Raw genomic sequence first — 27,744 nt, 5'->3', positions numbered from 1 at the left:
TTTAAAATATTAATCTATTTGTTACCCAAAATGCAAGGAGATCAAACCAGTCAATCCTAAAGGAAATCAACCCTGAATTTTCATTGGAAGGACTGATGCTAAAGCTGAAGCTCCAATACTTTGGCCACCTGATATGAAGAGCTGACTCACTGGAAAAGACCCCGATGCTGGGAGATTGATGGCAGGAGGAAAAGAGGGGGACAGAGGATGACATAGTTGGACGGCATCACCAACTCACTGGACATGAATTTGGGCAAACTCCATGAGACAGTGAAGCATAGGGAAGCCTGGCATGCTGCAGTCCAGCAAAGAATTGGACACAACTCAGTGACTGAACAACCACCACCAAAATGATGAGTTTTCCACCACAGAATCTAGCTATGTATATCAAAATATATGGATATAATTTCTACTCAGAGTATTAAGATTTAATGGCTACCTTGTTCCTCTTAGCTGAGATGAAGCTTATAGAGGATTTATTAATAGAGTTTATGGCCCACTGCATTTTTCAAATGGTCTCAACAATATCCTCCTCCGCTACATGCTTTTCTGCAATGTGACCTTCCCATTTGTTCACCCAGAGGAGGCCTATGTCTCTTCACCCCTTGAATCTAGGTGTGCATACTGTGCCCAGCAACATAATGCAACAGTGACTCTGTGTCAGTTCTAGAAGTAGCCCTTAATGGGTCTGGGTCTTCTACCCCAGCCTCTTAGGACACGTCCACCACGCTGTGAGATAACCAAACCACAAAGGCCACGTATAGAGGTTCCTGTCTGTACCTGAGTGCCCTGAGTAGCTGAGTGCCCAGCCAAGCCGTGATCAGGCACCAGCGCTGGGAGCAAACAATTCGTGGTTGTTGCAGCTCTCCTGGGCTGCAGCTGTCTGCTAGCACACGTAATAGAGCATTGACTCAGCTATGCCCAGTCTGCTCACAGAATGCTGAGCCAAAAAGGATGACTGCTGTCTCAAACTGCTACAATTTAGATTGATTGTTACACAGGTATAGATAATTGGTCCTGGGTTTGTTAAATCACACTAGAAAGAGGCCAAGGTGAGAGGGGCTGCAAAGCCACCCCAGTACTTACATCACTGACTTCATCTTTGACCTTCCGGACATGCAGCAACATGGGCGTGTCGTGAATTGTGGTGTAGCCTCTGGGTTTCGCTTTGTTGTATTCCAACTTATACAGTATCTGAAAGAGATGTCAAGGCAGAAAGAGCCAACTTTATGCATCTCAATTTATCTTGGAATATATGTAAAAATATAAAGGGAACATGGTTGCTATTGTCATTGAGTATATACAAAGGAGAGAGAGTCCCATAAACTCATCAGGTTTTCATGCTTTCTGCAAACGCTCCCGTGCTTCTACAATGTGGTGTCTGCTAATTTGGCTGGGATGATTCTTTACTCTAAAAGAAGAGTCCTGAGCAGAGTAGGACATTCAGTGTCCCTACCTCCCTCCCACTAAATGGCAGTAGAATCTTCCAAACAGATAACCATCTAAAATGCCCTTCCACATTTGCAAATACCCCCAAGGTCAAGAAACCACTCAGAGCTCCCTGTACTTACATCACTGATTTGTTTGTTGACTTTTGTAGTACGTAGGTGTTCTGGAGTATCCACGATTGAGGTAAACTTGTCCTTTGTTTCTTCATAATTCTTTCTGTACTTGATCTAAATTGTAGAGGAGAAGAACAAGTTAACTTGAAGTAGGAGAGGGCCTTCAGGGACTCTAGCTTTCCTTTTGAGACAGTCCCATGGAAAACAACAGGATTATTATATAAGCCATAGATATGGGGAATGATGCCATGCTTTCATATTAAATCTTTTTGATAGCAATTGGGTAATAGAGTGAGAAAATAACAATAAGAATAAAATGATAGTTTCCAGATATTTTATCCATGTGGAAACTGAGCCCCAGAGAGGTTAAGAATATAAGCTAAGGGCATGTGTAGAGTGAAATCTCAGAGCCAGGCCTAGACCCATACTCTCTGGACTCTGACAAGTAATGATTCACTCACAGTAAGCTGCATGAAATATGTATTTTCTTAAGCTATATTTTCATATCAAAGATGTAACATGAAAAAAATGAATACAAACAGTTCAAAGCAATTATTTTAAAAGACATTCACTTTTGAAACTTTCAAGTCATGATTTTTTTTTTCATGCACATAAGCAGTTTCAAGCAGACACAAAGAACGTAGCAAAATTCCATGCACAACTATCCGATGATCATATCAAGATGAAGAGAAAAGTTCAGGCCAATAGTATGTCCGTAGGAAGGCATCCTCATTTCATGTGTGGGTCTGATGTCATACTAAAGTGATAAAACAAGTTGCTAATACAAAAGATTGATTAAAAACTTTTTTGGGGTGTGGAAACAATGGCATTTTATTAACATTGTATCTGGTAGTTAGGCAATGACCACTGTTTTTTGCAACTTCAAATTTACCTTTCAACATATGATGGAAATGTGGTGGAGTGTGCTTCAGATGACCTTGTAGGAAGGCAAGGTGATCAGTAGTATTGTTAACATATGTGCGTGAGGACAGATGTGCTGAAATAACCTAACGAATACAGCAACACAAGAAGGGCTATGAATATGTCCAATATTCAAAGAGCTGCACCATCATCCTCATCTCTCCAAAATGGTACAGAGTAGTCATCAGAGAGCAATGTACACACTGGATGAAAATTTTACATATTCAGACCTTTTAAATACTGTCAAATTTAACTAAGATCCTTATCTCTAATAAATCTATTTCTTTGGGGCAAACAGGGAAAAACAAACTAACGTCATACCAATTTGGAAAACTTTGGCAGTTTGAAAAAGCCTGTCTTACTAGGAGTTCCAAAGGTGTCGGAAGACGCAGAGATGCTGGCCGGCCGCTGCGGCACGGCACTCAGCCACACCCAGAGGTAATTGGCAGGGAGTGAACGTTTATGCAGCTTTGTCGTGTGAAACCAGCTTGGGCAGGGGCAGGGGCAGGGAACCAGGGAAACCTTAGAGATGAATGCCCCCAAGGCTTCTCAGTCTCTTCTTCTCATCTCATCAGACATTACCTGGCTCCACATGTATGTGTTGTAGAGGGCAGTCAACATATCTGGACGCAGGATTTCATTGCATCCTTGTTTCAGAAGCATCTTGGCACTAGATTTATATTTTCTCTGTTCATGCAAAAAGCAGTGAAGCACAAAAGAGACTTATGAAGACAGAAAAGAAGACAGCTCTATATCCCGATCACCTCTGAGTGAAGAGATGTAGGCATACACACTTTGTGTTCTCACGTGTATGTGTGGGTGAAGACACCAAATGCATTATAATGCCAAGCAGGCTGACTGTGAATTTGCAGCTGGCCACCATAGCCTTTGTGAATGGGCAATAACAGAGCTAGACCCACCAAAATTGCCTCAGAAAAGATGATATCATTGGAGTAGAAAAATACAGTAAGGGCTTCTGTCCTCTTGCCATTAATTTGTTTGTTTCTGCATTTGCACCTTAATTTGCACTTTGGACCTGCAGTTGACACACAGGCCCTCCAGAAGGATGAAGGGTGGAAGGACCCAGCTGTGCATCGCCTCTTCACCACAGCACACGTGAGGACACAGAGCATAGACTGGCACACTCAAAGAGCTCGTGGGCTCTTTGGGTGGCTAGACAGATACTCTGGAACAGAACATCCCAATATCATAGGCAGAACCTATGACATCCTTGCAGCAGACGGGACGACATCTCATGAGAAACTGGAGCGCAGTCCTGCTTGGCCATCCGGGCGGCCCCATCACAGTACCTGACTGATCTGGTCGCCTGCGATCTTAGCCAGCAGATGTCTAGGCTCATCGACTACCAGGTGGTATTTATCTTTCCGCTGCTCATAATCAGCTCTGTATTTTTTCTGCTCAAACATCATATCAAATTATAGCAAGAGTACAATTTCAAGGCTGTATAGAAATGTCCCAAGATAAACACTTCAGAGAGCCAGAAACATGTCCTTTCTAGAGGTAGGCTCCCAAAGCATCCAGGGTAATGAAAACAGGAAGGCAGAGAGAGTTAAACAAAGGAAGATCACCTGGAGAAGGCTGGGGCTTGGGCTAGATCAATTATGACACCCAAGTGGAAGCACCTCGTGCCTAAAATGTCCCATCTTTATATATGATGTCATTAGCAATGTTGGTTTTATGACATCCTATATTGTATTTATAAGGCACTGACAAGCTATAGGCTTACTACTAAATGCTGGTAAAACCAAAAGCATATTCATGGACACATTCTAATGCTAGTTAATTTATCTTATTATAAAAGAGACCTGGAAATACTTCATGAGTTAGAAAAATAGAAACAAAATATATCAAGACTGTCTTCCTAAGAAGTTACTGACAGTAATTCTTCAGAGTCATCCCACCTGGAAATCTACTGCAAATAAAGCAAATTTAAAAAACAAAAAATGAAACACATTGAAATAAATATACCATTGGCTATATTTTCATTTTTTAGATTCATTTTACTAATTTTCTAATGTTTTTGAATTTATGTAAATCTGTAGAAAATACAAAGACAGGAAATTAAATGTAAAACCATCCAAACATGTTAATTCATAGCTTGCTTATTTCATCATTTTAAGCTAAATTTAACTTAAACTATTGCAAAGCCAGTTCCACAAAAAACTGGGTAGAAGACAGAGGAATATCTTGAATGCAAATGGACACTTCTGTGCAATGTGTGAGTAACTATGGCAATATATTTGAATGTGTGAATCACAACTACACGATTACGGCTGCCATTTCTGGACCTTGGTAAGGGATACTAAATTAACTTTGAACTTATGGGTCTCCCAACTCTATACAGAATCCTGCTGAAGGGAGTTCAGCTGAGAAGCACCCAAAGGGCTGTGCTGCCCCATGCCAGTGTCGGCAGAGGCCACGCTGGCTGTGGGCCCTCACTCCACTCTGCACAGGCCCTTCATTTGTTCTTATTCCTGCTTTTGGCAGAGCCCATAAAACAGGGATATCATAAGTGTCTTCCCAAAGACTCAAAGGCTTTCCTGTCATTTTATGTGTTGAGTTTTAATCGAATGTCACTTATAGAGTACTAAGGTAAGTTAATAGGTTAAACTGGATCAGGTCATACGTACCTCATTCATCAGTTGAGTTGCAAACTTGAAATGCCTATTGATTGGACAATCAGCAACATACTTGAAATTTGACTTTGTCCTTTCAAATACCTCTTTATACTTATACTAGATAAAACAGAAACATGGTTACTTGATAGCAGGTTGTGATTATCTTAAGAGTGAGACATGTGTGATTAATTCATTCATAGAGTTAACAAGTAATTATTGAATGTACTCTATTTCCCAAAGCAATGAAGGGCATACCACCCCAATGCCTTGAAAACTGGCCCCCAAATACATACTTTCATTGAATAGATGTCAAATGGATCTATTCCCATATTGGGTAAAAATTCAAATCAGTTTCTTCGTTTCAATATTTATAGTGATAATTATTTTACTTTGAAGGTATTTCCATGTGTACGTGAAGGCAGTTTTTAACCCTTTAATTAGTTTTCCAGGAATTAATCAGATAATTATAATATTTTAGAGTAAGAATATGCTAGCATCTAGACCACTACCTGTTTTTAAATAGCCCATGAACTAGACAATTTTTTTTAATAATCTTTAGGGATTGTAACAAAGAATATGTGACAGAATGAACATGGTCCACAAAATCTAAACTATTTACTCTCTGGCACCTTTCAGAGAAATTTGCTGACTTCTATTTTAGAACTCAAAGGAAACCAATCTGACTGCTTTATTTTGTAAGTAGGAAAATGAGGCCATAAAAAAGTTATTTGCTTCAAGTCACATGTTTGTGAATTAAAATAATCTCACTTTATATCTGCTGCCGTATCAAATCATCCAGAGACATATTACTAGGAAGGAAATTCTGGAAAAGCCATGAGGAAGGAGTTGTACTGAGATGGCCTTTTATCAAATTCCAAGGAATGATACAAATAAATGATTACTGTTGTCAGTGAGGTCAGTACTAAAATATTCCTGAGTAGAGTGAATAATGCAGTATGTTCCTACTTTAGGGTGTAGAAGCAAGGACAGAGATGGAAATACGAGAAGCTGTTTCCTCAGTTCTAGTGCTCTCTGGGGGCAGTGGAGTACACTGCATGGATGTGGCCATTATCCCTGAGTAAATACATACCTTGCTGTAGAGAGTCTTGTTCTTTTCAGCCAGAGTAAAGTCGGGAGTATCATAGGCATAGCAACCAATGCCTTTAAGCCAGGTCAAATCTTGTTTATATTTCACCTGGGAGAAGAACATCAAAGAGTTTTAAGAACCTACCTCCAAATAGCAGGTTAGGATCAACGAAAGTAGAACAAATAGAAGCTCTGACTGTGAGGTATATGGAATGATAAAGTACTGAAATAATTATTTAAGAGGCGTTTCCATTAATACTGATTTTTGCCCACTTTATGGTATATTGTACTGCATTTGGGAATTTTCATTTTAATACCAATTAAAGCAATTCAAATGTAACAGGCATACTTTCCTAGAGAGTATATCATTAAGCTGGCAGCTGTATTTTCATATAAAGAACTAAAACTTCTTCCTAAATGAGCATTGTTATGTGTCTTAATTGCTTCATGAAGTAGTAGATCAAAAACAGGTTATTGTTTAGATGAAATATATCACTTCCAGACATGTAATATGATGTAACACATTTAGAAGAAAAATTAGGCTGACACATTTGAATACATTTTTCTGTCTCTCAAGTTGAAGCTCACTTATTCAGCAATGAGTGTTAGGACTTAAACATCCATACACAGGAGCTAAAAGTTAGTCAAGTTTAAATCAGTTGTTATACAGTTTTTGATTTCATAAGTCATGTGGGCATATGAATTTATGTGTAAAAATAGATTTCACAACTCACATCACTAACTGCATCAGTGACTGCCCGATGGTGGAAATGCTCAGGGCGATCAGGAATGGACCTCCAGATTCCCAGCTGGCTCATGTAGTTCTCCTTGTATTTTATCTATAAAACCACAAAGACAGTTTTAACGTCTTATCCAAAGTTAACGTAAACAAATCTACTTGTTTTCAGAGAGCTTTAGGAAAGGGAGGATACTTTAAAAAACGCTGGTGGGTTACTGAGTCCAACACAAGCAGAAATAAGTAGGGACGTACTTTGCTGATGTGGTCTGTGACTGTGCGATGGTAAACGATGTCGAGAGCATCCTTCACAGTGTGGTATTTCCCTTTGGTCTTTTGAAATGTTTCTTTATAGCGTAGCTGGAATGAGAAAAAGCACATGGATTGTGAAAAACGACCACATTATATAATTTAGCTCTTTTAACCTTGAATTCTCTTGTCTTATTTCTTATTTTTCTCTTGAATAAATTTGGGAGAGATCAAAAAGCTCTCTCACATCCTGGAAAAGGATTTTAGGAGAAAACTAATGAAACTTGCATAAAGTATGGAGTTTACTTAAAAATAGTGTATCAATATTGGCTTGTGACATATGTCCCATGGTAATGTAGGCTGTTAACAATAGGGCTCTGGGTGTAGGCTATGTGAGAACTCTGTACTATACTATTGCTATAGCTTTTCTATAAATCTACAAGTCCTTTAAAAGTTTATTTAAATGTAAAATGAGCAAACCAAAAGCTCATTTGGGAGGAGAAGGGAAAAAAAAGCATAACTTTGTTGAGCCCAAGACCTACTAATGTACATGGAAAAAGAAGAAAGATTTAGTTTTAACTCCTGTATTAAAATGTCTTCTCCATGGAGCAATCCTGAAACTTGATTTCATAATAATCTCTATCTTTGTGATATTTCAAAAGATATAGCTCTGACTTTAGCCTAGGAATATCACAGAAGAGTCATCTCATTTGCACTAAATGAATACTTCTCTCAGCACAACCTCAAACAAATCCTTTCTGGGTACTGAGCAAACACATATTGAAGGATTCCTTTGTTTTTCAGATGGGTAATCTCTTAAGATCATTTTGCTCTACTTGTGGGGATAGCCATGGTAGATAGGCTGAACTTAATGTGAGATACCACCCTTGTTACACTGGTGTAAAATGAGCTCCAGGGGCCAATTTCACTGTGTGGACATCTCTGAGAAGTGGTGATGCAGAGTAAGTTTGGTTCAAATTAATATTCAACAGTAACCTTGAAGTGATAAAGATGGGGATGTCACAAGGAGACAAAAAATATCCAAGCAAATTGATTTTGATGTTAGCATATGATTTTCTTTGGTGGCTCAGACAGTGAAAATCTGCCCACAATGAGGGAGATCTAGGGTTGGATCCCTGGGTCAGGAAGATCCCTTGGAGAAGGGAAAGGCTACCCACTCCAGTATTCTTGCCTGGAGAATTCCCTGGACAGAGAAGACTGGCAGGCTGCAGTCCATGGTGTCACAAAGAGTTGGACACAACTGAGTGACCAACACTTTCACACTTTATAATTTTCTCAGCTTATATATTAAACAAACTGACGTGGCCTTTTTCCAACTAGCAGACTCCTTTTAGCTGCAAACGAAAATTTATGACAAAATTATAGAACTGAGATATTGTTCCAATTCGCTGTACCTTTTCACATTTCAGTTTAGGGATCACTGTAACTAGCTAAGATGCCTTGAAATCCTAGAGTTATGTTGCTAAGTTGAGGGTGATGGGGTTGTTACCTGTTACCTGAACAGGTGCAATGAATTCACAGTTGGATTCTGGGACACAAAACTGGTAAGGACCAGCCATCTACCCGGGGTTGATTTATTTCATATCTTCATTAACAGAAAATCTCATTACCATTGAAAGGCACTCTTATCCTTGATCATATGGCATGGGAGATTAAAATCTGTCCCTCCTAATTCTAACAAATGTATCATTCACATGAGTTAGCAATCAAGAGAGGAACAAATATTTTCTGAATGTCAACTAAGAGACTAGTACTGTTTTAAAAATGTGTACCATTATCCTGAAATTTAGTCTAATTTAATTATCACAATTCTTATCCTTATTCCAAATACAAGAAAAGAGTCTCAGAAAAAATAGGTAAATTATATAGAGTCGTACACCAGGCAAACACAGCATCTGGATTTTAAACTGTGTTTGGCTGGCTCCCAGGGCAGCATTTTATGGATAAGTAACAACTAGTCATTAAGTATCCCTAGGAAATGCTACCAAAGAATCAGAAGGGTCATATTTTTGCTCAGAAGAGTAACGAGAAAAGCTGTAGGTTCTCAGGATCTCCCAGCATTATTCTCAGCGACTTTGCCAAATGGGTATTGTTTGTGCCCATTTGGCTTTTGTGTTTTCATTTTTTTCCTGATCTCATGCTTCTTAGGTACCACCACCTCGGCTGCCCCCTCACAGCAGAAGGAAGAAGGGAGAGATGCATACATCACTGGCGTTCCAGTAAGCCCTCTTGGCTCTGATGAGGATTGGCGTGTCTGGAACCGGAGTGTACTTGTCCTTCATCTTTTCATACTGAATCTTGTACTTGTTCTAAGAAATGAAGATGGAAGAGACAGAAACTTAAGCTCAGGAGTGTTCATCCTTCCCAATTCACAACCATGTCACAGATCCATCCTAGGGACACAATGGATAATGCTCGTTAAGAGAAAAGCTCTGCCTTCTGTGTCTTGATACTGTTGAGTGCAACTTCTAGAAAGGAGCTCTCTGATCAGAGGCAGCAGGTAGAGGTTTGAATGAAGGATTTGTTTTCTTTGCCCGGTGCCTCAGTGCTGAATTCCCAACTTACCTCGCTGACCATGTCCTTCACGTGTCTGGCGTGCTTCAGGGCTGTGGTCTGGTTTCCAGCGTGATGATGGGGTCTTTCTTTGGTGGCGAGTTCAACATACAGATACTAAATTATAAGAATAGGGATCAGATGTTATAGAGATAAAACACCATATTTAGTATTCAGTCCTCTTTACTCATTTCTAACCCTAAAATGGAAGGGCAGTATCTACCTGTTTTTGCCCTTTTGTTTGTTACATATGTTTCTGTTTATTTCTTTCTCTGTCTCATGTTAAGAAACACAGGTACACACTCTAGTATCTAATATTCTTATTGCTGAGTACAGTTTAAACACGTGTGATAAAATGCCAACAGAAGAATGAGAAGATCCTGATAGATTCCTCAACGTATTTTCCCCCTTTTTTGCCTGAATGCATGAAATGTGGTCTCATTTGTCTCTGGACAAAAGATAGGTTCTATGGAACGAATTTTTAAATTTTATTTTCAGCACCTGGAGTCAACGGACCACTCATCCAATAATTAAAATTGTATAGAACTTAGAAAAGATGGCATGGCATTACCTGCTCATGTGAAACCTAACCATAGTGACAACTGCCCCCAGAGAAAACAGCTTCTTGAAGTTAAAGGGCATGAGGCTTCATCAGGACCACCAAGTATGAGGGTCTGCTACTGACAGGAGTGGTCAGGAACACAGAACCACCCCTCTACACACAAACAAACACTCCCTGCGGTGCCAGCCCGGGAGGTTTCTGAATCTTCATGTATGAATGTTACCTGACTCTGAAGCTTCTGCCCTCTCTTGGCTCTTGTGAGATCAGGTGTATCAGGAACTGAAGTAAAGATTGACTTCTGCTTCCTTCCTGCTGCTCTGTACACCAGCTGGACATAAAATAGTGATAACCATCATTCTGTTTCATTGACACGTCCTGTGCCCTGCAGATGCCTTTATTGCTGACTTCAGAGACAAAGCAGGGGCTCTCCCACTGTGACAACCTCAATTTCTGTCCAATAAACCAATACTTTATTTACCCCCTCCTTTTCTTTTTCCCCTGTATCAAAATTAGAGACATTCTGCAGCCTGTTCAAGTGTCCAGCCCCCCACTGTGTTCTTGGTCCCTTCTCACCCATGCCTTCTAGGACCCTGTTCCAGCAGTTACCCCCTGCCTCTCTAAACATTCAGCCCTTCTGGTTTTCTAGCCCACTCCCTTCTTCTACAAACAGACCCAAGTTCCTCTTTTCATCAAGTCTTTTCCAACTTCTGCCAAAGGCCTTATTTCTTTCTTTCACAACCAAGCAGACTACGTGTTTTTCATTTCTCTTTTGATTAACTTCTCAAGGGAATAGTTTAGCTACCACCCAACCACTCCAAGGAAGTGAATTTCATTAAGACTACCGCAAACATTACAATTGCCAAATCCTAGAATGTTTCTCTGCAGCAACTGTAACTGCTCAGCAATTTCACTCCTGAACCCTGTTCTCTGCCTTCCATTCCCCTATTCTCCCCTAGGTGGCCTCCCATCTTTCTAGGCACTCCTCAGCTTCCTTTTATTGTTCTGCACTCCCCCAAAGTCGGCTAGTAGCTGGAGTTAGTGTTGGCTTGGCCCCTTTTACCCTATACATTCTGCTTGGATAACCTCATCTGTACCCAGGACCTCAACCATCAGTCTGAGATTGATGGCTTCCAAATTTTGTTAAATAGCTCCTTGATATCCCAGCCACACAGGCCAGAAACTTGGGGAGTCATTCTAGACCCTTTTCCCCTCATCTGCACATCAAAACAGTCATGAATCCTGGACTCCTAACTTTGTGACAGTTCTTAAATATGACCTTCTTCTCCTTTCTCACTGCCAATGCCCTAGTTCAGCCTCCTATACCACTTGTTACTATACATCCTTAAGAGCCTCTAAACCTCTTTCCCAAATCCTCTACTGGACACTTCACAGGGCTTACCCATCTTTAACAAGCCTGAGAAAAAGATTTTCTTAAAGTTCAGAACTAATTAGGTCTTAATGTTCAGACTATCCTGCTCAGAAGTAATTCTTCAGTGACTTCTCATCAAGTCCAAGATCATTAATATACCAACCACAAGTCTTCATAACCTGGCCTGTCTATCCTAGGTCTCCACTCTCATTTCCCAAGTCTTCCATACTCCCCATGTGCTATCTGAAACAAGTCCCAGTTTCTAGAACTCATTATGGTCCATTTCACATACTTTCTACCTAGAATTTTCTTCCCTGTTTTATCTGCCTGAAGAACTCGTAGAGTCCATTCTGTCTTGATCATTCCTGTAGGATACGACTTATCCTATTGATGTCTGTTTCTTCTCAGAGATGAGCCCATGGAATGCAGAAGCTCAGTTTATTATTCTTGTATCACCTTTTATTTATTTATTTATTTAGCCTTTTTCTGGAACCAGATTTTATTTATTTATTTATTTATTTTTAGTATCACTAATTATATTTCAATGATGGTCAGTCAAAACTTACTCAAAGCAGCTATGAACTAATTACAAGTAGCACTCAATCAGTTGCTTACTGAACAACATCATTCTGGTAGGTTTTTTTTTTTTTTCTTTTTTTTTAATTTCAGATATACACATGCTCCCCATCCTGAACCCTCCTCCCATCTGTAAAACAGATAGCCAATGGAAATTTGCTGTATGACACAGGGAACTCAAACCAGGGCTCTGTAACAACCTAGAGGGGTGGGATGGGGTGGGAGTTGGGAGGGAGGTTCAAGAGGGAGGGGACGTATGTACACCTGTGGCTAATTCATGTTGATGTATGGCAGAAACAAAACCAATATTGTAAAGCCATATCCTTCAATTAAAAAAGAACCCCCAAAGCCCTTATTAAGCACAATTTGCAGGCTCTACCCCAGACCTGAATCCAAGGAAGTAGCTCGAATTGGTATTTTTTCAAGCCAGGTCATTCTACAGTGAGACAAGTGTGAGAGAAATTGCACTACTAAAAAAATGCCTATTTTTCTTCCTCAGTGTTGTTGCATAATATGCACAAAATCACACTAGGAATTGGGAAGAAGAGAAATTAAAGTTTTAGATAATTCTGAACCCAGACAGCTAAGAGAAGTAAAGGTATTTCAAAGATACCAATAAGCACTTTAAGTTCCCAAACAACTTAATTATTTGGTGGCTGGAGGAGAGATGTAATACTTTAAAGCAGTGGTTTCCAGTGCTGGCTGAATATTAGAACCATCTATGGAGCAGCTAAAAGCACACAGATATCCAGACTGAGAATCAGAGTCTAGCGTGGGGCTTGGGATTGGAGTGCACTCAAGGGCAGTTTTAAAACATTTCAGAGATGATTCTGATACTTAGCCAGAGTGGAGAGGTCCCTTTACAGAGGGGGGAAACCCCACCTGCATTCCTATCCGAGGGCTGCAGTGGTTGAAACAACAGAGGGAAGCACTCAGGAAAGCAAACGTGCCCAGGGCAGCGTTTGTGACAGCTGAAGGATGACTCGTCCTCCGCCCTGGCTCACTCCACGTGTAGGAGGCTGCAACTCCTCTCCCCCAAAGACAATGCGTGGTTTTCCAGGGCTCCTCTAAGTCTAAGAACATCAGTCATTCCTAATCAGCACACATCAGAGTTACTGAGAAAGGAGAGCTAATGAAGTGACCTGACACCTGGATGGAGTCTGATGAATAAGGCCGCAAGACAAACTGGGCTGAATGAGAACGGCCCACTGACCACTGATGGAAACGTTTGTGGGATGTCCTTACCTCTAGGGAGCACCTTTTATTCCCTGGCAAACATGGACATCTGTTATGACCAAAGCATTATAGGATACACATGGAAATAAGATGTGGGGGGGCAATCTTCAACGGATCAACATAGGTGAAAGGGTCACATCTGGGCACAGCTAACTGCAATCAATCAGGAGCCTTAGTGCAAGGCGGGGCAGATGAAAATGAAACGGAGTCTTTTGGAACTTGAGAGGGCAGCGGAGCAGAGAGCCATTGATAGCACTGCTATGATTAGAGTCCTGACAGCAGGGATTAATGACAGAGAAAGTTTAGAAATAAATTCAGTTTGGAGATTACAACAATGGTGTAAGACAGGACTCTCTAATCTACAAATTCATACAAATGTTCAGCTATAGGTAGGGCAAGTATCAATAGCCTCATCTTATTAAAAAGGGACAAAATAAGTAAACTGAGGCAAAGTGAGGTCAACCAACTTGTTTACACAGGGTGACTACACTCTGTAATTAAAGGCAGAAGGAGATTTGGGCCTAGTACAATTACCTGAAAAAAGATTGCTAGAGGAATGAGGCCCGTATGGTGACAGATGTACTTACCTCGCTCAGATGTGTCTTCAGCTCCTGCACTTTCCTGTATTCCGGAGTGTCGAGCACCACCTTGTACTTGTCTCGCATCTTCCTTGCCTTATCGGTGTACAGGTAGTGAGACTTAAGAAGGGGAATGCGAGTCGATTAATCACTTGAGGATTGCATGTCGTGGTCACGCATCATCTTTCAAATGGTGGGCACGTGCAAGCCGTGCTGACCCTCTCTATCCTGGGTGTCTTCCCAGGCAGGACCAAGAACAATTCATCATTTTACTAAGTTCACTACCTTTTACAGAGGCATACATCATCTTAAGTGAGTCATGACTTGCTCAGTGGGTTGAGGGCAAATTTCCCCTTAACAGAAGCTATAGACAAAGATTCTTGCTGCCCAGCCTGTGAAGCTGTGCGGGCAGCGCTGTGGGCTGGGGCGGGGTGGGGGGCACTCACCCAGAGCTTCCGCAGGTGCCGGGAGCGGACCATGTCTGGAGTGTCGTACAGGAAGCAGCCCATCCCCCTCAGGACCTGCAAGTCCTCTTTGTATTTAATCTGTGTCACAAACATAGAAATACAGCTGGTTGTGAGCAAATTCAAACCAAGAGCAATTAAGACAGAGTAGTGATACTTTTATACTGAAGGACCTTCATCTTGGTTCAGCACATCCACCCCATCCTCTGAGTTTGCCTGAACTCAAGTAAATTACAGGGTTTTAAAATTTAAATTGTTAACCCTGACCTGAAAAGAGGACATGGCTATTATTTTATTATTATATGGATGAAAAATGCCATAGATTAAATGGAGTGGTCTTTTATGAGAAGGAAACATTCAAGGAGAAAAAAAAAATGACAACAGGAAGTGGTGAAAGGGGGTGGGAGTAGTGGTAAGCAAGAGAAAGATACTAAATGTGACTAGGACGGAGGCCACTTGGAATGAGGTGCCAGTAATGATTTGGTGTTGGATGTAGAACGGTGGTCAGCGATTCTTGTATCTCCCAAGTGGTCCTCTTACTACCTGGAGAAGTGTGGGGTCCTGCTTCCACACAATTTTACCTCCAAGTTGTATACTCAGTTGACAAGTACTCAATGCAAAAGGCTGCTCAACGACTGGTTGGCTTCCATGTGGAGAGAGCAAGCCTGCTTCTTATTAAGAGTCCCCCAGAAAGACCCTTATGAGATACTTACATCGCTGGTGATGTCGCCCACGTAGCGGCAGTGAAGCACCTGGGGTGTGTACGGCAGCGAGATCATGTGGCCTTGCATCTTGAAGAAGTCTGATTTGTAAATCAACTACAGGGGGAAAATGCCCATAAACACATAAATTAGAGACCAGTGGTTGACCTTCGTCCTTGGGTTCCATGGCCTCCCCTCTCTCCTAAGAAAATACCCACCTCGCTGACAGCCTCTTGAGTCTTCTTGACTTGGCGGATTTCAGGTGTGTCGGGAGTGGTGTGGATCTTGTCTTTCAGTTTGTGGTATAGTTGTCGATACAGTCTCTGCATTGGGGAGAAAACCATTCCAGGTGTTTAGTGCAGGATGATGAGAGCATCTGTACATTAATCAAATATTTCACATATTTAAACAGCCATGAAAGGCAAGATTAAGGTACAGAAAGTGATTGAAATTAGAAAAACATAGAAAGTGATAGTTATTTTACTTGGGTGAAAAATGTGAAGCACAGGCTTCCACTTTCTATCAGATGGCTGGAAAGTAGGGTTAGATATTCAAACCAATAGTTCACATAGAAAACTATTCAGGCTCATGAATCAGACTAATATGCAATCTTATTAAAGATTTTTAATACAAATGTCAAAGGAAGGAATTATTTACATCATAATATATGGATGGGTGGGTCTCAACAAAGGTATTACTAAATATATAAAAATATTGCCATAGGATACCAGTATCAAAATGATGACAGAAAGGATCCCCTTAGTCCTTGCAGATAAATTAAAGTTTGTAGTTGAAATACAACTAATTCTTAATGCATTGCAAACAAAGCCATGGTCCTTGAAACTCCTCACAGAATTAATAGTCACAGTACCTCGCTGGTAATGTTGTTGACCCTCCGGACGTTGACAAATGGGACATCATTGGGTCCAAGTGTGTACCCATATGCCTTCATGTGTTCATAAACTTCTTTGTACTTAAACTGCAAAAGCAAAGTGAGAATGAGCTCTCTGATGGATGAGCAGAGAGTAAGCATCACACTTGGCAAACGGAAGAGGGTTGTCACTTTCATTTGAAAACTACTCTCTAAGCATTAAGTATGGAAAAAAATCATTGACAAAACTTCTCTAATAATCTAAGTCTTGAAAATTATTTTGTTGGTTAATAAAGCCAGATCCAGAAAGGAATACAATTCATGGTTGCCTAGATTAAATCTGTTTGTAAGTCGGTAGGCAAAACACAACAAAAAACCTGTATTTTTAGTCCCAATATGGCTAGGAAATTAAGAATATGCAAAGCAGAAATGAGAGACTGATTTTAAGACTGATGGATGAACAACTTCATAAACTGTTTAAAACAATGGTGTTAGATAATTAAATCTGTGACTTTGCTTTGGAAACCATATTACTGGGCCACTGGCTGTGGGACTTCACTGGTCAGTAGGTTCAATTTCCAGGGCTCTGGAGGGCAATATGGGAGGAAGATCTCATTTTTGAGCTGATGGCTGGTTTGTGGGTATGGCCTGAAGGCCAGAGTCACCAGAATAGACAATGCCTCTCCAGGTCTGCTCATTACATCCCAGCCTGACACTAGTGGAAAAATTTGCTATTAGAGCTAATGCCTGGGAAAGCTGCAGGTAATGAGAACCTAAGTACCCCTCCGAGCTTTCTAGGAAATGGGCACAGAAGGTCAGCCATGAGAGTCTTTCTTTCCAAAGGAACACACGGTGAAGTGGTATTTTTTTGTAATAAGATATTGCAGAAAGCAGACTATACTATCGCCACACAGCAGTAGCGCACATATGAAAGAGCATTTCCAGTAGCTGATTTGAGATAGTTCAGAATGTTTCTGTGTTAAGGCCAACAGAATTAGAAGCATTCTGGCAGCCATGATCCCTGAGCCAAGGTAACTGAGTCATGCAGATAGAACCCCATGAAAGTTGTTTACTAACCCATCATGCTAACCAGGCACTGCTGAACTGCAGGAGCAACACGCCTGGAAAATACAACATCTCCCCTTCCCTGCTACCATCATTTTTCAAAAAACTATTTTAATTCCATCCTTTTTTTGGCCTCACTGCATGACATGAAAGATCCTAGTTTCCCAACCAGGGAATAAATCCGTGTCCCTCTCAGTGAAAGTGACCAGTCCTAACCATTGAACCGCCAGGGAATTTGCTCCCATCATTGTATCATGCTGAAACCTCAGGGTGTGATTAAGGGGATGAAAATAGGCTATTAATAAATATTAGTATCCTCCTTCCTACTTCAAGCCCCATCTCAACGAGGAGAAGACCACTCACATAGCTGCTCATGTATCGGGTGTCCTTGGTGTGTTTGAAGTGAGGGGTGTCGACCGGAAGCCTGTATCCAGTGGGCAGGGCATGCAGGCCAGCTTTTCGGTACAGATTCTGCCAGGATGAAGAAGAGCAAGTTAAATGACAACTATCAAATGATGGATCTAAGTTAAACAAATCATTTCCAGCTTGTGTTAGGTTTTCAATCTACTTACACTCACTGAATTGATTTCAAGAAGGAATTAAGTAAATTCTAAGAGTCAAGCAATGAATTAAATTCAGTTCAATTGCTCAGTCGTGTCTGACTCTTTGCAAGCCCATGAACTGCAGCATGCCAGGCCTCTCTGTCCATCACCAACTCCCAGAGTCCACCCAAACCCATGTCCATTGAGTCAGTGATGCCATCCAACCATCTCATCCTCTGTCGTCCCCTTCTCCTCCTGCCCTCAATCTTTCCCAGCATCAGGGTCTTTTCCAATGAGTCAGCTCTTCGCATCAGGTGGCCAAAGTACTGGAGCTTCAGCTTCAACATCAGTCCTTCCAATGAACACCCAGGACTGATCTCCTTTAGGATGGACTTATTGATCTCCTTGCAGTCCAAGGAACTCTCAAGAGTCTTCTCCAACACCACAGTTCAAAAGCACCAATTCTTTGGCATTCAGCTTTCTTTATAGTCCAACTCTCATATCCATACATATTAAATTACTCAACATATATATTTTTTTAAAGAGCAATGAGTGAAGAGGCTTAAAGAAAATACCTCTATTTCTAAACATATGCCTGGTTCACAGAATAGCATCCAGCAATAATTTGGGAAAAGTAAACAGGCAGCCAGTGCCACCTCTGTGGTTAACCCTATGGTTAGCTGATGTTCAAGCCATCACCAATCCTGAGATAGTAGTAATTATAAGACACATCTTTGGGAGCCCTCAGAGCCCCATAAACACAATGTCTTGATGTTAGGCTGTTGGGTCTGGAGGCTCATATTCCATGCACGAGGAGGAAAGGAGTTTCTATCTGTGATTTGAAATAGTCTCTCTCTCAGGGGAGGTATAGGAAATAAGACTAGTACTTAAAATATTAAAAACCAAATTACTTTTAACATTCAATACAGGAGAGAGGCATTAACCTTGAGACCAATGTAACACTGAGAAAGTGAAAGTGTTATTCGCTAAGCTGCGTCCGACTCTTTTGTGACTCCATGGACTGTAGTCCGCCAGGCTCCTCTGTTCATGGGATTCTCCAGGCAAGAATACTGGAGTGGGTTGCCATTCCCTTCTCCAGGGGATCTTCCTGACTACCAGATGAGTGGAATCTAGCTTCTTTCTCTTCTGAATCCTAACAGTAAACTTTAGCTTTATTTCTTATTGTACACAGTCTTTGATGCCTATATGCCTTGTCTTTGTCCTCTTGTCCTGGACTGTAAGCTTTTTGAGAGCAGAGATAGTTGATTGATCCTCTTCTATGTATGCACTGTTCCAAAAATGCCCACTGCTTGCTCCCAGCCAAGAGGGCAGACAGGTGATACACTGTTTTTCTGTTTTGTTTTGTTTAGCTCATGTGACTGGAACAGTCTTTATGATTTACAAGGTCAGGCTGAGGATGCCCAGGGGAGGCCACTTCTACAGAGGCCTGGCCCTCATCCCGGGTTTCTGCCGGGCAGTCTGCCCAGCTCTCACTGCTCACCTCACTCTGGAGCTTGTATGCATGAAGGGCCCGATCCAGATCCACGGTTTTTGTGGTCGGAGCCACTCTGCCTCTGATGCTGTGCACGTAGTCATAGTGGTAGACAGCCTGGACGCAGAGAGAAGCAGAGTGAGTGGACTGCACTGTGGCCGCAGGGGTAAAAGAAACTAAGTAAATGCAAATCCAAGTCTCTTAATATAAAGATGGCAGCCTGCTCCCTTTGCCTCAGAACTCTATCTCGAATACTGGGCCTTGTCCAATGGAATAGGGCCAGTGTGTGGATCCCACACTGAGAAAGTGGAAGAGTCAGCTCAGGCATATGAAGAGGAAGAGTGGATGTTTTACCACCATGAGTTCCACAACAAAAGGTTTTCACATTCTGACTCACTGGTGGGATTTAATATTTGCTTATTAACCTGTGGGGTTAGTAAAAAGGGGGCAGCCTGCTCTGTACCACTGTGCTACTACACAGGTGCTTTCCATCCATTTTCCCGCTGTCCACATAAGGAAGCTGAGGCTCAGGGGATTAAGTGCCTCTCTCAAGTCTATCGGATTACATGTGCTAGAGGCCTCATCAGTAACTGCAGAGACCCTCTTCTCTCCATCTGATCATGCATGCACATGTGCTAAGTCGTGTCCAACTCTTTGAATGCTATGGACTGTCTATGGGATTCTCCAGGCAAGAATACTGGAGTGGGTTGCCATGCCCGCCTCCAGGGCATCTTCCCTTACCACCGTGAGCACTAAATGAATTAGAAAGCTGAGACCATGAGGCAAGGATACAAAAAGCAACCTGGGAAGCTCTAAAACACCAAGGATTTCATAAACTTTGATTATTTACAACGCCACCCCAGGAAATGAATAGAACACATCAGGTTTTAGGAAATCAGAGAAGAATCTTCAGTACTTTCTAAGGCACCAGCACCGGTCTCCCATTGAGAAACAGCCTGGCCTGCCCCGTCTTTGGTTCTCCCCACTTCCGCTGGTGCCGTGGCCCTGTTCTCCTCTCCCTGAAGTAACTTCTCCGTGGGCACTTACATCGCTTAGTTGTTTCCCGCTTTTGACAGCCTGAACGTAGACAGGAGTGTCAGTAACCAGCTTGTAATTGTTCCTTGTTTTCAGCACGTGAGCTTTGTACTTGATCTGTCAAAAGGAAGAAGGAAAATAAGCCTGTGTTAGACCATTCATTATATTTGAAATTGTTGGTTTTCACATAGAGCCTGGTTGCTTTTAGCTCATGGCATGCACATACATTGGCCCTGAATTTCATAACAATCAGCATAATCAATGCTTATAGTCACATGGATCATCTAGAGTCTTCTAGGAGGCTTGACAGCTGCCTTCCTAGAAATATTTAAGCTTTCTTACTAAAATCTTGATTATAGTATTACCTTGCCTAGCAAATCCTCTCCTTACAAATAGATCCTGTCTATAGCATAACAGACTCCTAATAAATGAGATGTTTTTTATAATAGGAATTGTGTGCTCATTAATATATCCAAAATCGTTCAGAAGGTGGCGAGAAGAACCAGGGGTCCCTTCTGCACCAGGGGACCATGGGACAGCTCATCTGCATTGTCTGCACTCCTGAGAAATGGCGGCTCTGCTCTTCAGCATCTTCCTCCAGTTCGGCCATCCTCAGCACCACTTCAGACACAGTTGGGTGTGACAGTGTCTGTACTTGACGTCCTCTCCCCTTGCCTCTAGACCACACAGGGAAGGAAGCATACTTGAAACAACCAAAAACCAAAAAACAAGGTAAACTCACATCGTTGCGTAGATCGTAAGCATGCTTGGCGTGGAGAATCTCAGGAGTGTCCCAGACGTAGCAACCAATGCCTTTCAGCCAGGTGAGGTCATCCTTGTACACAATCTGGGGGTTGCAACAGATGGAGGGGGTCGGAACAAGAAAACTTGACTGTAACTTTAACACGAAAGACACAGACACACTCTAGACCCAGGATGACTTTGCGGAATGAAAACAAGACACTATGCCCTGAGGCCATGGGTGCTCTTCAGACTTCAGCATGCAGAGCCCTGCTTCTAGGGACAGCTCAAATTCCCGGTAGACCCCTGGGTGTACAGGAAAGTGATTCTGGAAGAGGGCGGAGCTGAAGAACCAAGTGAGTCAGTCTCTCTTGGGTGTGGGGCGTGTGTGGGGCTGGGGAAGAGGACCTTCATAAGCAGTGGACTTACGTCACTGATCTGGTCTGTGACCTTCCTGACGTGACTGTTGACTTGCAAGTCGGGGTGGCAAATCCACTCGTGGAGGTGAAGGCGGTAGTCGATCTCACTGACTTTCTTCTGAGAATCCTTAGCGGTAACCATCTCTACCATGTCAGGCACTATGTGGATTTTCATCTTGTTCTTCTCATAAACAGATCTGTACAGGCGCTGTGGAGATAACGTAACCAGTTAAACAGGGTACTATGCAAGGGTCATGGCAACACGTGCCTTTCTTAGACCCCACAGAGGTCAGGGGCATCACTTAGAGCAACCGGTTGGGGGCAGGATGGGGACTGGATGTTTCTGACACTTTCTACAGATTCATAGGGGTGGGGAAAGGCAGTATGGGCTGACACAGCTCTCAGCTTCTTCACATGTGCACAGTCAGTGCCATGCACATTGCTGAAAAGAATGATGTTCTGACTTATAGTTGGTGGTTCTGTTACTTGGCTTTTGAAACCAGCCTTTAGGATCACTTACGTCGATGTTAAACTTGCCAACTCGGAGGCACCGTGCTGTGTTCGGATCATCTTCAACACTTCTGGGTAAAGTGTAAAGAGCTTTGAACTTCTCATATTCTTCACGGTATTTGATCTATAGAGAGAAAATACAAAGGAAGTAAAACAATTTTGAAGAGTGCTGGATCTATATTGTTAAAAGAACATGAGACTTAATTAATAAGAACCCAACTCTGAAGACGGGCCACCTTGGGGTCAGCACTTTTCTGAGCTTGTTTCCCTGTCTGTGCCCAGAGGTAGAGGAAGCATGGTACCTGCCATAGGATTACCTGAAGATTAGGTCAGACTATGTGTAAACATCCTTTAGATATCATTTTAAAAACTCCCATACCGATACAAGTATTTCTGCTGTTACTACAACTAATTTTAAAGATGATGTAATTTAAAAATGATCTCTTTTATGATGTTGGCTTTGTTTTTCTTAACCATAGTAAAAGATGAAAAATGTGCTCAGGAATTTCTTTGTTTTTAATAACTGACAAGTCTGGTGCTTAAGAGACTCAATCCTTGAATTTCAGTTTCTATGAGGTTTTCCAAAAATACAGTTCAACTAAATTCTATGGGAAAACCAATGTCTAGTTCTTAAGCCATATTGCCTATTAATGAATATTTCTTTATTTTATGAACTAGGAGGAAAGGCTTTTACAGAGACTGGGATCCTCTCTTCTGGCATATGATAAAATAACAATCCTCTTACAACTCAGAGGCCCACATCTCAATTAAGACAAAAAAAGGAAAGATGGGAGTATTTATGTAGAATTTCAGGAAAGCTCTTCACTGATAGAAATCAAGGAAATTTCCCATCAGAATTTTCCAGAACATTAGTTCACATGCTCCTTATACGTAAGCTATTCCTCAGTTATAAAGAAAATAGTATTCAAAGGTATTTAAAAATAAAAACTAAAGTTGAAATCCTTCTTTTAAAAATTAATTTCTCTATGTTTGATATCATTTCAAGAACAATTTGCCTGGAGAATCTTAACATCTGTAAGTTTTTTTTCCGGACTAAAGGAAAAAGCCTTTGCTGAGCTTTCTGAAAACTATCTACAAAAAATTCTCAAATGAAAAGCTTGATCCTTTGGGCTAGTCTGTTTGCAATCTTCCAAATTAAGTTGTTCTGGGAAAAATCATACAGATTTAATTTTTCCCTCTGGGTAAAAATTAATTCCATATGTTGTCTAACAAAGTCTTTTTCTGAACTGTGCATTTCCAGGCCCATTAGATGGTAGTGAAACCAACTTCCTGGGTGTCTAGCATTTATATGAAGATTAAGAGAATAGAATTGAAAGATCAGGATGCACTGTCTATAGTGTAGCAATAAGTACTCTTCTGTAAAATACTTATGTCAGAAGGAACTCTCAAAAACTTCAGGTGTGTATGTATGTGCTGATCTGCAGTACAAAATAGATTTCTCAGTGTGGGAAAAAAGATCTGAGAAATATTGGTCTAAAGTGTTACATAAAATGTTCAAAATTAAGAGCTAAAAGTCTCTAATAGAGGCAAAGTTTCTGAAAGAAAACTAGGCTTATTAGAACTGCAACAAAATTTATAGGGAGTTTTACAATAAAAGGTTTTACGTAAGAACATATTAGGCATAAAGGGTTAAAAGTGCTAAGACCTTATACTATATTCAAACAGCTCATGTGATTTAGGATTTTTTGAAAATTATGTCTATACCTACAAAAAGTTTTGTTTTTAAAAAACAGTTTCAAAAGATTTTTAAGTTTTTATATTTCATAGATATAAAGTTAACAATTTATTCTTAAATCATATATTTGGGGCTGATGAAATAACTGGTTATCACATTCACTGGTTTATTTTTCTACCAAAGGTCACATAATTCTATTAAAAAAAAAGAGTGCATTTTATATGGTGTATTACGTCCTCTTTTCCATTTCTGGCTAAAATATCCATATCCACCCATGGCATTTGCACACAGGAGGCCTAAAAGGTCACACTGGTGTCCTTCATGTGTGTGTGACTGTCTCTGCACTTTAGGGCCCTTGAGAAGGGGACTAAATGCAGACTTTGTGATGACTGAGCGCCCGGAAATTTTTGCTGGTGTGCCCCTTTGAAAGTGCCGAGGGTCCTTCTGGGCAGCACAGGAACCAACCAGAAGCATTCTGGGACAGGAGAGCAGGGAAGGGCAAGGAATGGTGGGAAGGTTAATTGACTTACATGGCTGGCCATGTACTTCTGGTTCTTGGCATGTGTCAGGGACACGGTGTTAGGAGGCAGGATGTAGCTGGTGGCTTTCACTTTATCCCAGGCCTCCTTGTACAGGTTCTGTGGGGGTTAAAAATCTTGTGAACACAAAATAATGCAATCTGGATAACTTCCAGAGGCAAATTTTCCCTGTTTCTATCCTTCTCAGACATTCCCTAACAACCCCAAATCTTACTCTGTGGGAGCCAAGTGCTCCCAAGTAAATAACTGCTTTACTGCCTTGTTCATAATCTCAGAGTCCATTATTTTGTCCGTTCCCATAGCACTTATCACAGTTTGACAGTTATCAGAGATTTTGATGACATATTCATTCCTTCATAGGTCTAGGATTCCTAGAGGATGAAAACCACTAATATTAAATAGATATATAGTAGGAGATAAAATGGAGAAGGCAATGGCACCCCATTCCAGTACTCTTGCCTGGAAAATCCCATGGATGGAGGAGCCTGGTGGGCTGCAGTCCATGGGGTCGCTAAGAGTCGGACACGACTGAGCAACTTCACTTTCACTTTTCACTTTCATGCGTTGGAGAAGGAAATGGCAACCCGCTCCAGTGTTCTTCCCTGGAGAATCCCAGGGACGGGGGAGCCTGGTGGGCTGCCGTCTATGGGGTCGCACAGAGTGGGACACGACTGAAGTGACTTAGCAGCAGCAGCAGGAGATAAAATGTTTCCATTTCTAGGTATTTATTTACTCAGGAGAAATAAAAAGCTATGAACACACAAAGCAAAAGTGAAAGTCGCTCAGTTGTGTCCCACTCTTTGGGATCCCATGGACTATACAGTCCATGGAATTCTCCAGGCCAGAATACTGGAGTGGGTAGCCTTTCCTTTCTCCCAGGGGATCTTCCCAACCCAGGGATTGAACCCAGGTCTCCTGCATTGGAGGCGGATTCTTTACCAACTGAGCCACAAGGGAAGGCGTGAACACACAAAATCTATATGCAAATATATACAGCATCTTTACATAATTGTAAAAAACTGGATGCAACTCAGATGTGCCTTTAGCTGTGACTGGAAAAACAAACAAACTATGGTTTAGAATTTTATTTTGTTATAAAAAGGATAAAGTACTGATTTAGGCAGCTATGTATGGATGTGAGAGTTGGACTGTGAAGAAAGCTGAGCGCTGAAGAATTAATGCTTTTGAACTGTGGTGTTGGAGAAGACTCTTGAGAGTCACTTGGACTGTGAGGGGATCCAACCAGTCCATTCTAAAGGAGATCAGCCCTGGGATTTCTTTGGAAGGAATGATGCTAAAGCTGAAACTCTGGTACTTTGGCCACCTCATGCAAAGAGTTGACTCATTGGAAAAGACTCTGATGCTGGGAGGGATTGGGGGCAGGAGGAGAAGGGGACGACAGAGGATGAGATGGCTGGATGGCATCACTGACTCGATGGACGTGAGTCTGAGTGAACTCTGGGAGTTGGTGATGGACAGGGAGGCCTGGCGTGCTGCGATTCATGGGGTGGCAAAGAGTCGGACACGACTGAGCGAATGAACTGAACTGAACTGTCCTAACACATAAATGCATTTTGCTAAGAGAAAGAAGCCAGAGCTAATGACTACACACCATGTAATCACATTTAAGTGACATTCTGGAAAAAGTAAAACAATAGGGACAGGAAAAAGCTCTGTGGATGCCAGGGGAGAGGAGTGGGGCAGAAAGGGTTAATTTGGAGGTGATATAGAATTTTTCTGTATCTTGACTATAATGGTGAATACATGATTTTATGTATTTGTCAAAAGTGGAGTACTATGTACCACAAAGAGTAAAATTTACTGTATGCAAATTAAAACAAACAACCAAGAATCAGGATGGGGAAGGGAACTAAAATAGAATACAAACTGTAGCAAATAAATCTAACTGTATTACAAATGTATAACAAAGCTACAGTGAAGGAAGTGGTGAAGAAAACAACTGACTTACTTTATAAAATGGTATATCTCGACTGGATACTCTAAGGCTATAGGCAAAAATAACTGTACACAAAACATCTTACTCTAGTTAGCAAATTTGTTTCTCATAGGGGTGTGTGTTAGAAATTCTGGAAATATTTTATACGCATACAAGGGTGGCACAAATAAGTAGATATATCATAGATAATGAAAGTCAATGTTTTCATTGGAAAGGAAATAGAAAGTTACAAAAAAGGAAAAGGTTAATGAACCCTGTATTGTATTAGACAACAATAGTTCCCAATAGCAAAGTTGAAACCATTCAAGTACCAAAATAAAAAACAATAATATTAGATTCTATCCCATAGAATAAAATAAATATCCATGAGCCTATACTGATAGAAATAAATAGAGAAACTGACAGTGGAGAAGGGACAGCTGTTCCTTACAGAAGAATTCCAATTGATAAATGTAGAGGGGATAAGGGAAAGAGAAAACAACCAGAAGGGAACTGTAACAATTCTTGCAGGTAAGATCCATCAATGGATGTTAAAATATATAAGAGAAAGTGTGAGGAGAAACAGGATAATTGCATAGTCCCAAAAAATCTCCTCCAAGATATTTATTAATAACAAAGGTACAAAAGAAAGTCTACAGTGGAGAATCTCAGCAGATAGCAACTTAAAATAAGTGATCAGGTCATTCCCAGCTACTGATACCATGCACCACTGGCTATGATGTGCTGAGAAGGGCACATCACATCTGTGCTATTCTTGCCAAAAAAGGAATACCTTAAACCTAATCATGAGCAAACTTAAGATCAACTCAACCTTCAAAACATTCTATACAATAACTGGCCAGAATTCTTCAAAAGGGTCAAGATCAGAAAAAGACAAGGAAGAATTAAGAAATTCTCAGATACAAAGAGACTAAGGAGTCATGACAACCAAGTGCAGCATGGGATCCTAGACTGGCCTCTGGGACAGCAAAGTACTTTAGGGGAAATGCTGTTGAAGTCTGGATAAAGTCTATAACATTATTACAATGCTAATTTTTTTTTTTTTTGGTAATTGTTCTATGGAGAAAAGTGTATGGGAATTCTCTTTACTACTTTTGCAATTTTTCTGTAAATCTAAAATTATTTCAAAATGAAGTTTAAAAACTGTTTGATTAATTAGCCAATTCACAGGAGGAAAAAAAAGAGTGCCTCTGTTGATCTCTAAGTCACTGGGCAAAGGAAAAGCTAGGCAAAAACAAGTTCAGGGTCAACAAAGACTAGCTCCAACAGTACCTGTTTGCACTAGGGAACGAGTTAGTGAATTTGTATCAACTGCATGACATAGAACAATACTCAAATTGGGGCTTATTTACTTGTACCTATTAGGATTTATCGGAGAAGGCAATGGCACCCCACTCCAATACTCTTGCCTGGAAACTCCCATGGACAGAGGAGCCTGGTAGGCTGCAGTCCATGGGGTCGCAAAGAGTTGGACACAACTGAGCGACTTCACTTTCACTTTTCACTTTCATGCATTGGAGAAGGAAATGGCAACCCACTCCAATGTTCTTGCCTGGAGAATCCCAGGGACGGGGGAGACTGGTGGGCTGCCGTCTCTGGGGTTGCACAGAGTTGGACATGACTG

General features: G+C 41.2%; 1 protein-coding gene across 18 annotated transcripts in view; it reads right to left on the bottom strand.

Moving 5' to 3' along the window:
• NEB (nebulin) overlaps positions 1–27,744 on the bottom strand; it is a 219,245-nt gene that overhangs the window by 41,013 nt on the left and 150,488 nt on the right. For 16 of the 18 annotated variants that reach the window (XM_070767914.1, XM_070767927.1, XM_070767921.1 and 13 more), the window contains 22 exons: positions 24,155–24,262; positions 21,939–22,052; positions 21,429–21,626; positions 21,001–21,105; positions 20,271–20,375; positions 19,233–19,340; positions 17,553–17,660; positions 16,125–16,232; positions 15,472–15,576; positions 15,266–15,370; positions 14,535–14,633; positions 14,098–14,208; positions 10,553–10,657; positions 9,780–9,884; positions 9,419–9,523; positions 7,200–7,304; positions 6,943–7,047; positions 6,213–6,317; positions 5,135–5,239; positions 3,794–3,898; positions 1,572–1,676; positions 1,087–1,194 (listed from right to left, as the gene is read on the bottom strand). In XM_070767914.1, the coding sequence (XP_070624015.1) occupies positions 1,087–1,194; positions 1,572–1,676; positions 3,794–3,898; positions 5,135–5,239; positions 6,213–6,317; positions 6,943–7,047; positions 7,200–7,304; positions 9,419–9,523; positions 9,780–9,884; positions 10,553–10,657; positions 14,098–14,208; positions 14,535–14,633; positions 15,266–15,370; positions 15,472–15,576; positions 16,125–16,232; positions 17,553–17,660; positions 19,233–19,340; positions 20,271–20,375; positions 21,001–21,105; positions 21,429–21,626; positions 21,939–22,052; positions 24,155–24,262 (2,427 nt within the window). Of the gene's footprint in view, positions 1–1,086; positions 1,195–1,571; positions 1,677–3,065; positions 3,171–3,793; positions 3,899–5,134; positions 5,240–6,212; positions 6,318–6,942; positions 7,048–7,199; positions 7,305–9,418; positions 9,524–9,779; positions 9,885–10,552; positions 10,658–14,097; positions 14,209–14,534; positions 14,634–15,265; positions 15,371–15,471; positions 15,577–16,124; positions 16,233–17,552; positions 17,661–19,232; positions 19,341–20,270; positions 20,376–21,000; positions 21,106–21,428; positions 21,627–21,938; positions 22,053–24,154; positions 24,263–27,744 lie in introns of all 18 variants that reach the window. The other 2 variants (XM_070768009.1, XM_070767916.1) reach the window with 2 other exon arrangements.

Source organism: Bos indicus, chromosome 2 (assembly GCF_029378745.1).
Source record: "Bos indicus isolate NIAB-ARS_2022 breed Sahiwal x Tharparkar chromosome 2, NIAB-ARS_B.indTharparkar_mat_pri_1.0, whole genome shotgun sequence".
NCBI classification, from domain to species: Eukaryota; Metazoa; Chordata; class Mammalia; order Artiodactyla; family Bovidae; genus Bos; species Bos indicus.
This window is presented reverse-complemented; position numbering and strand designations above follow the sequence as displayed.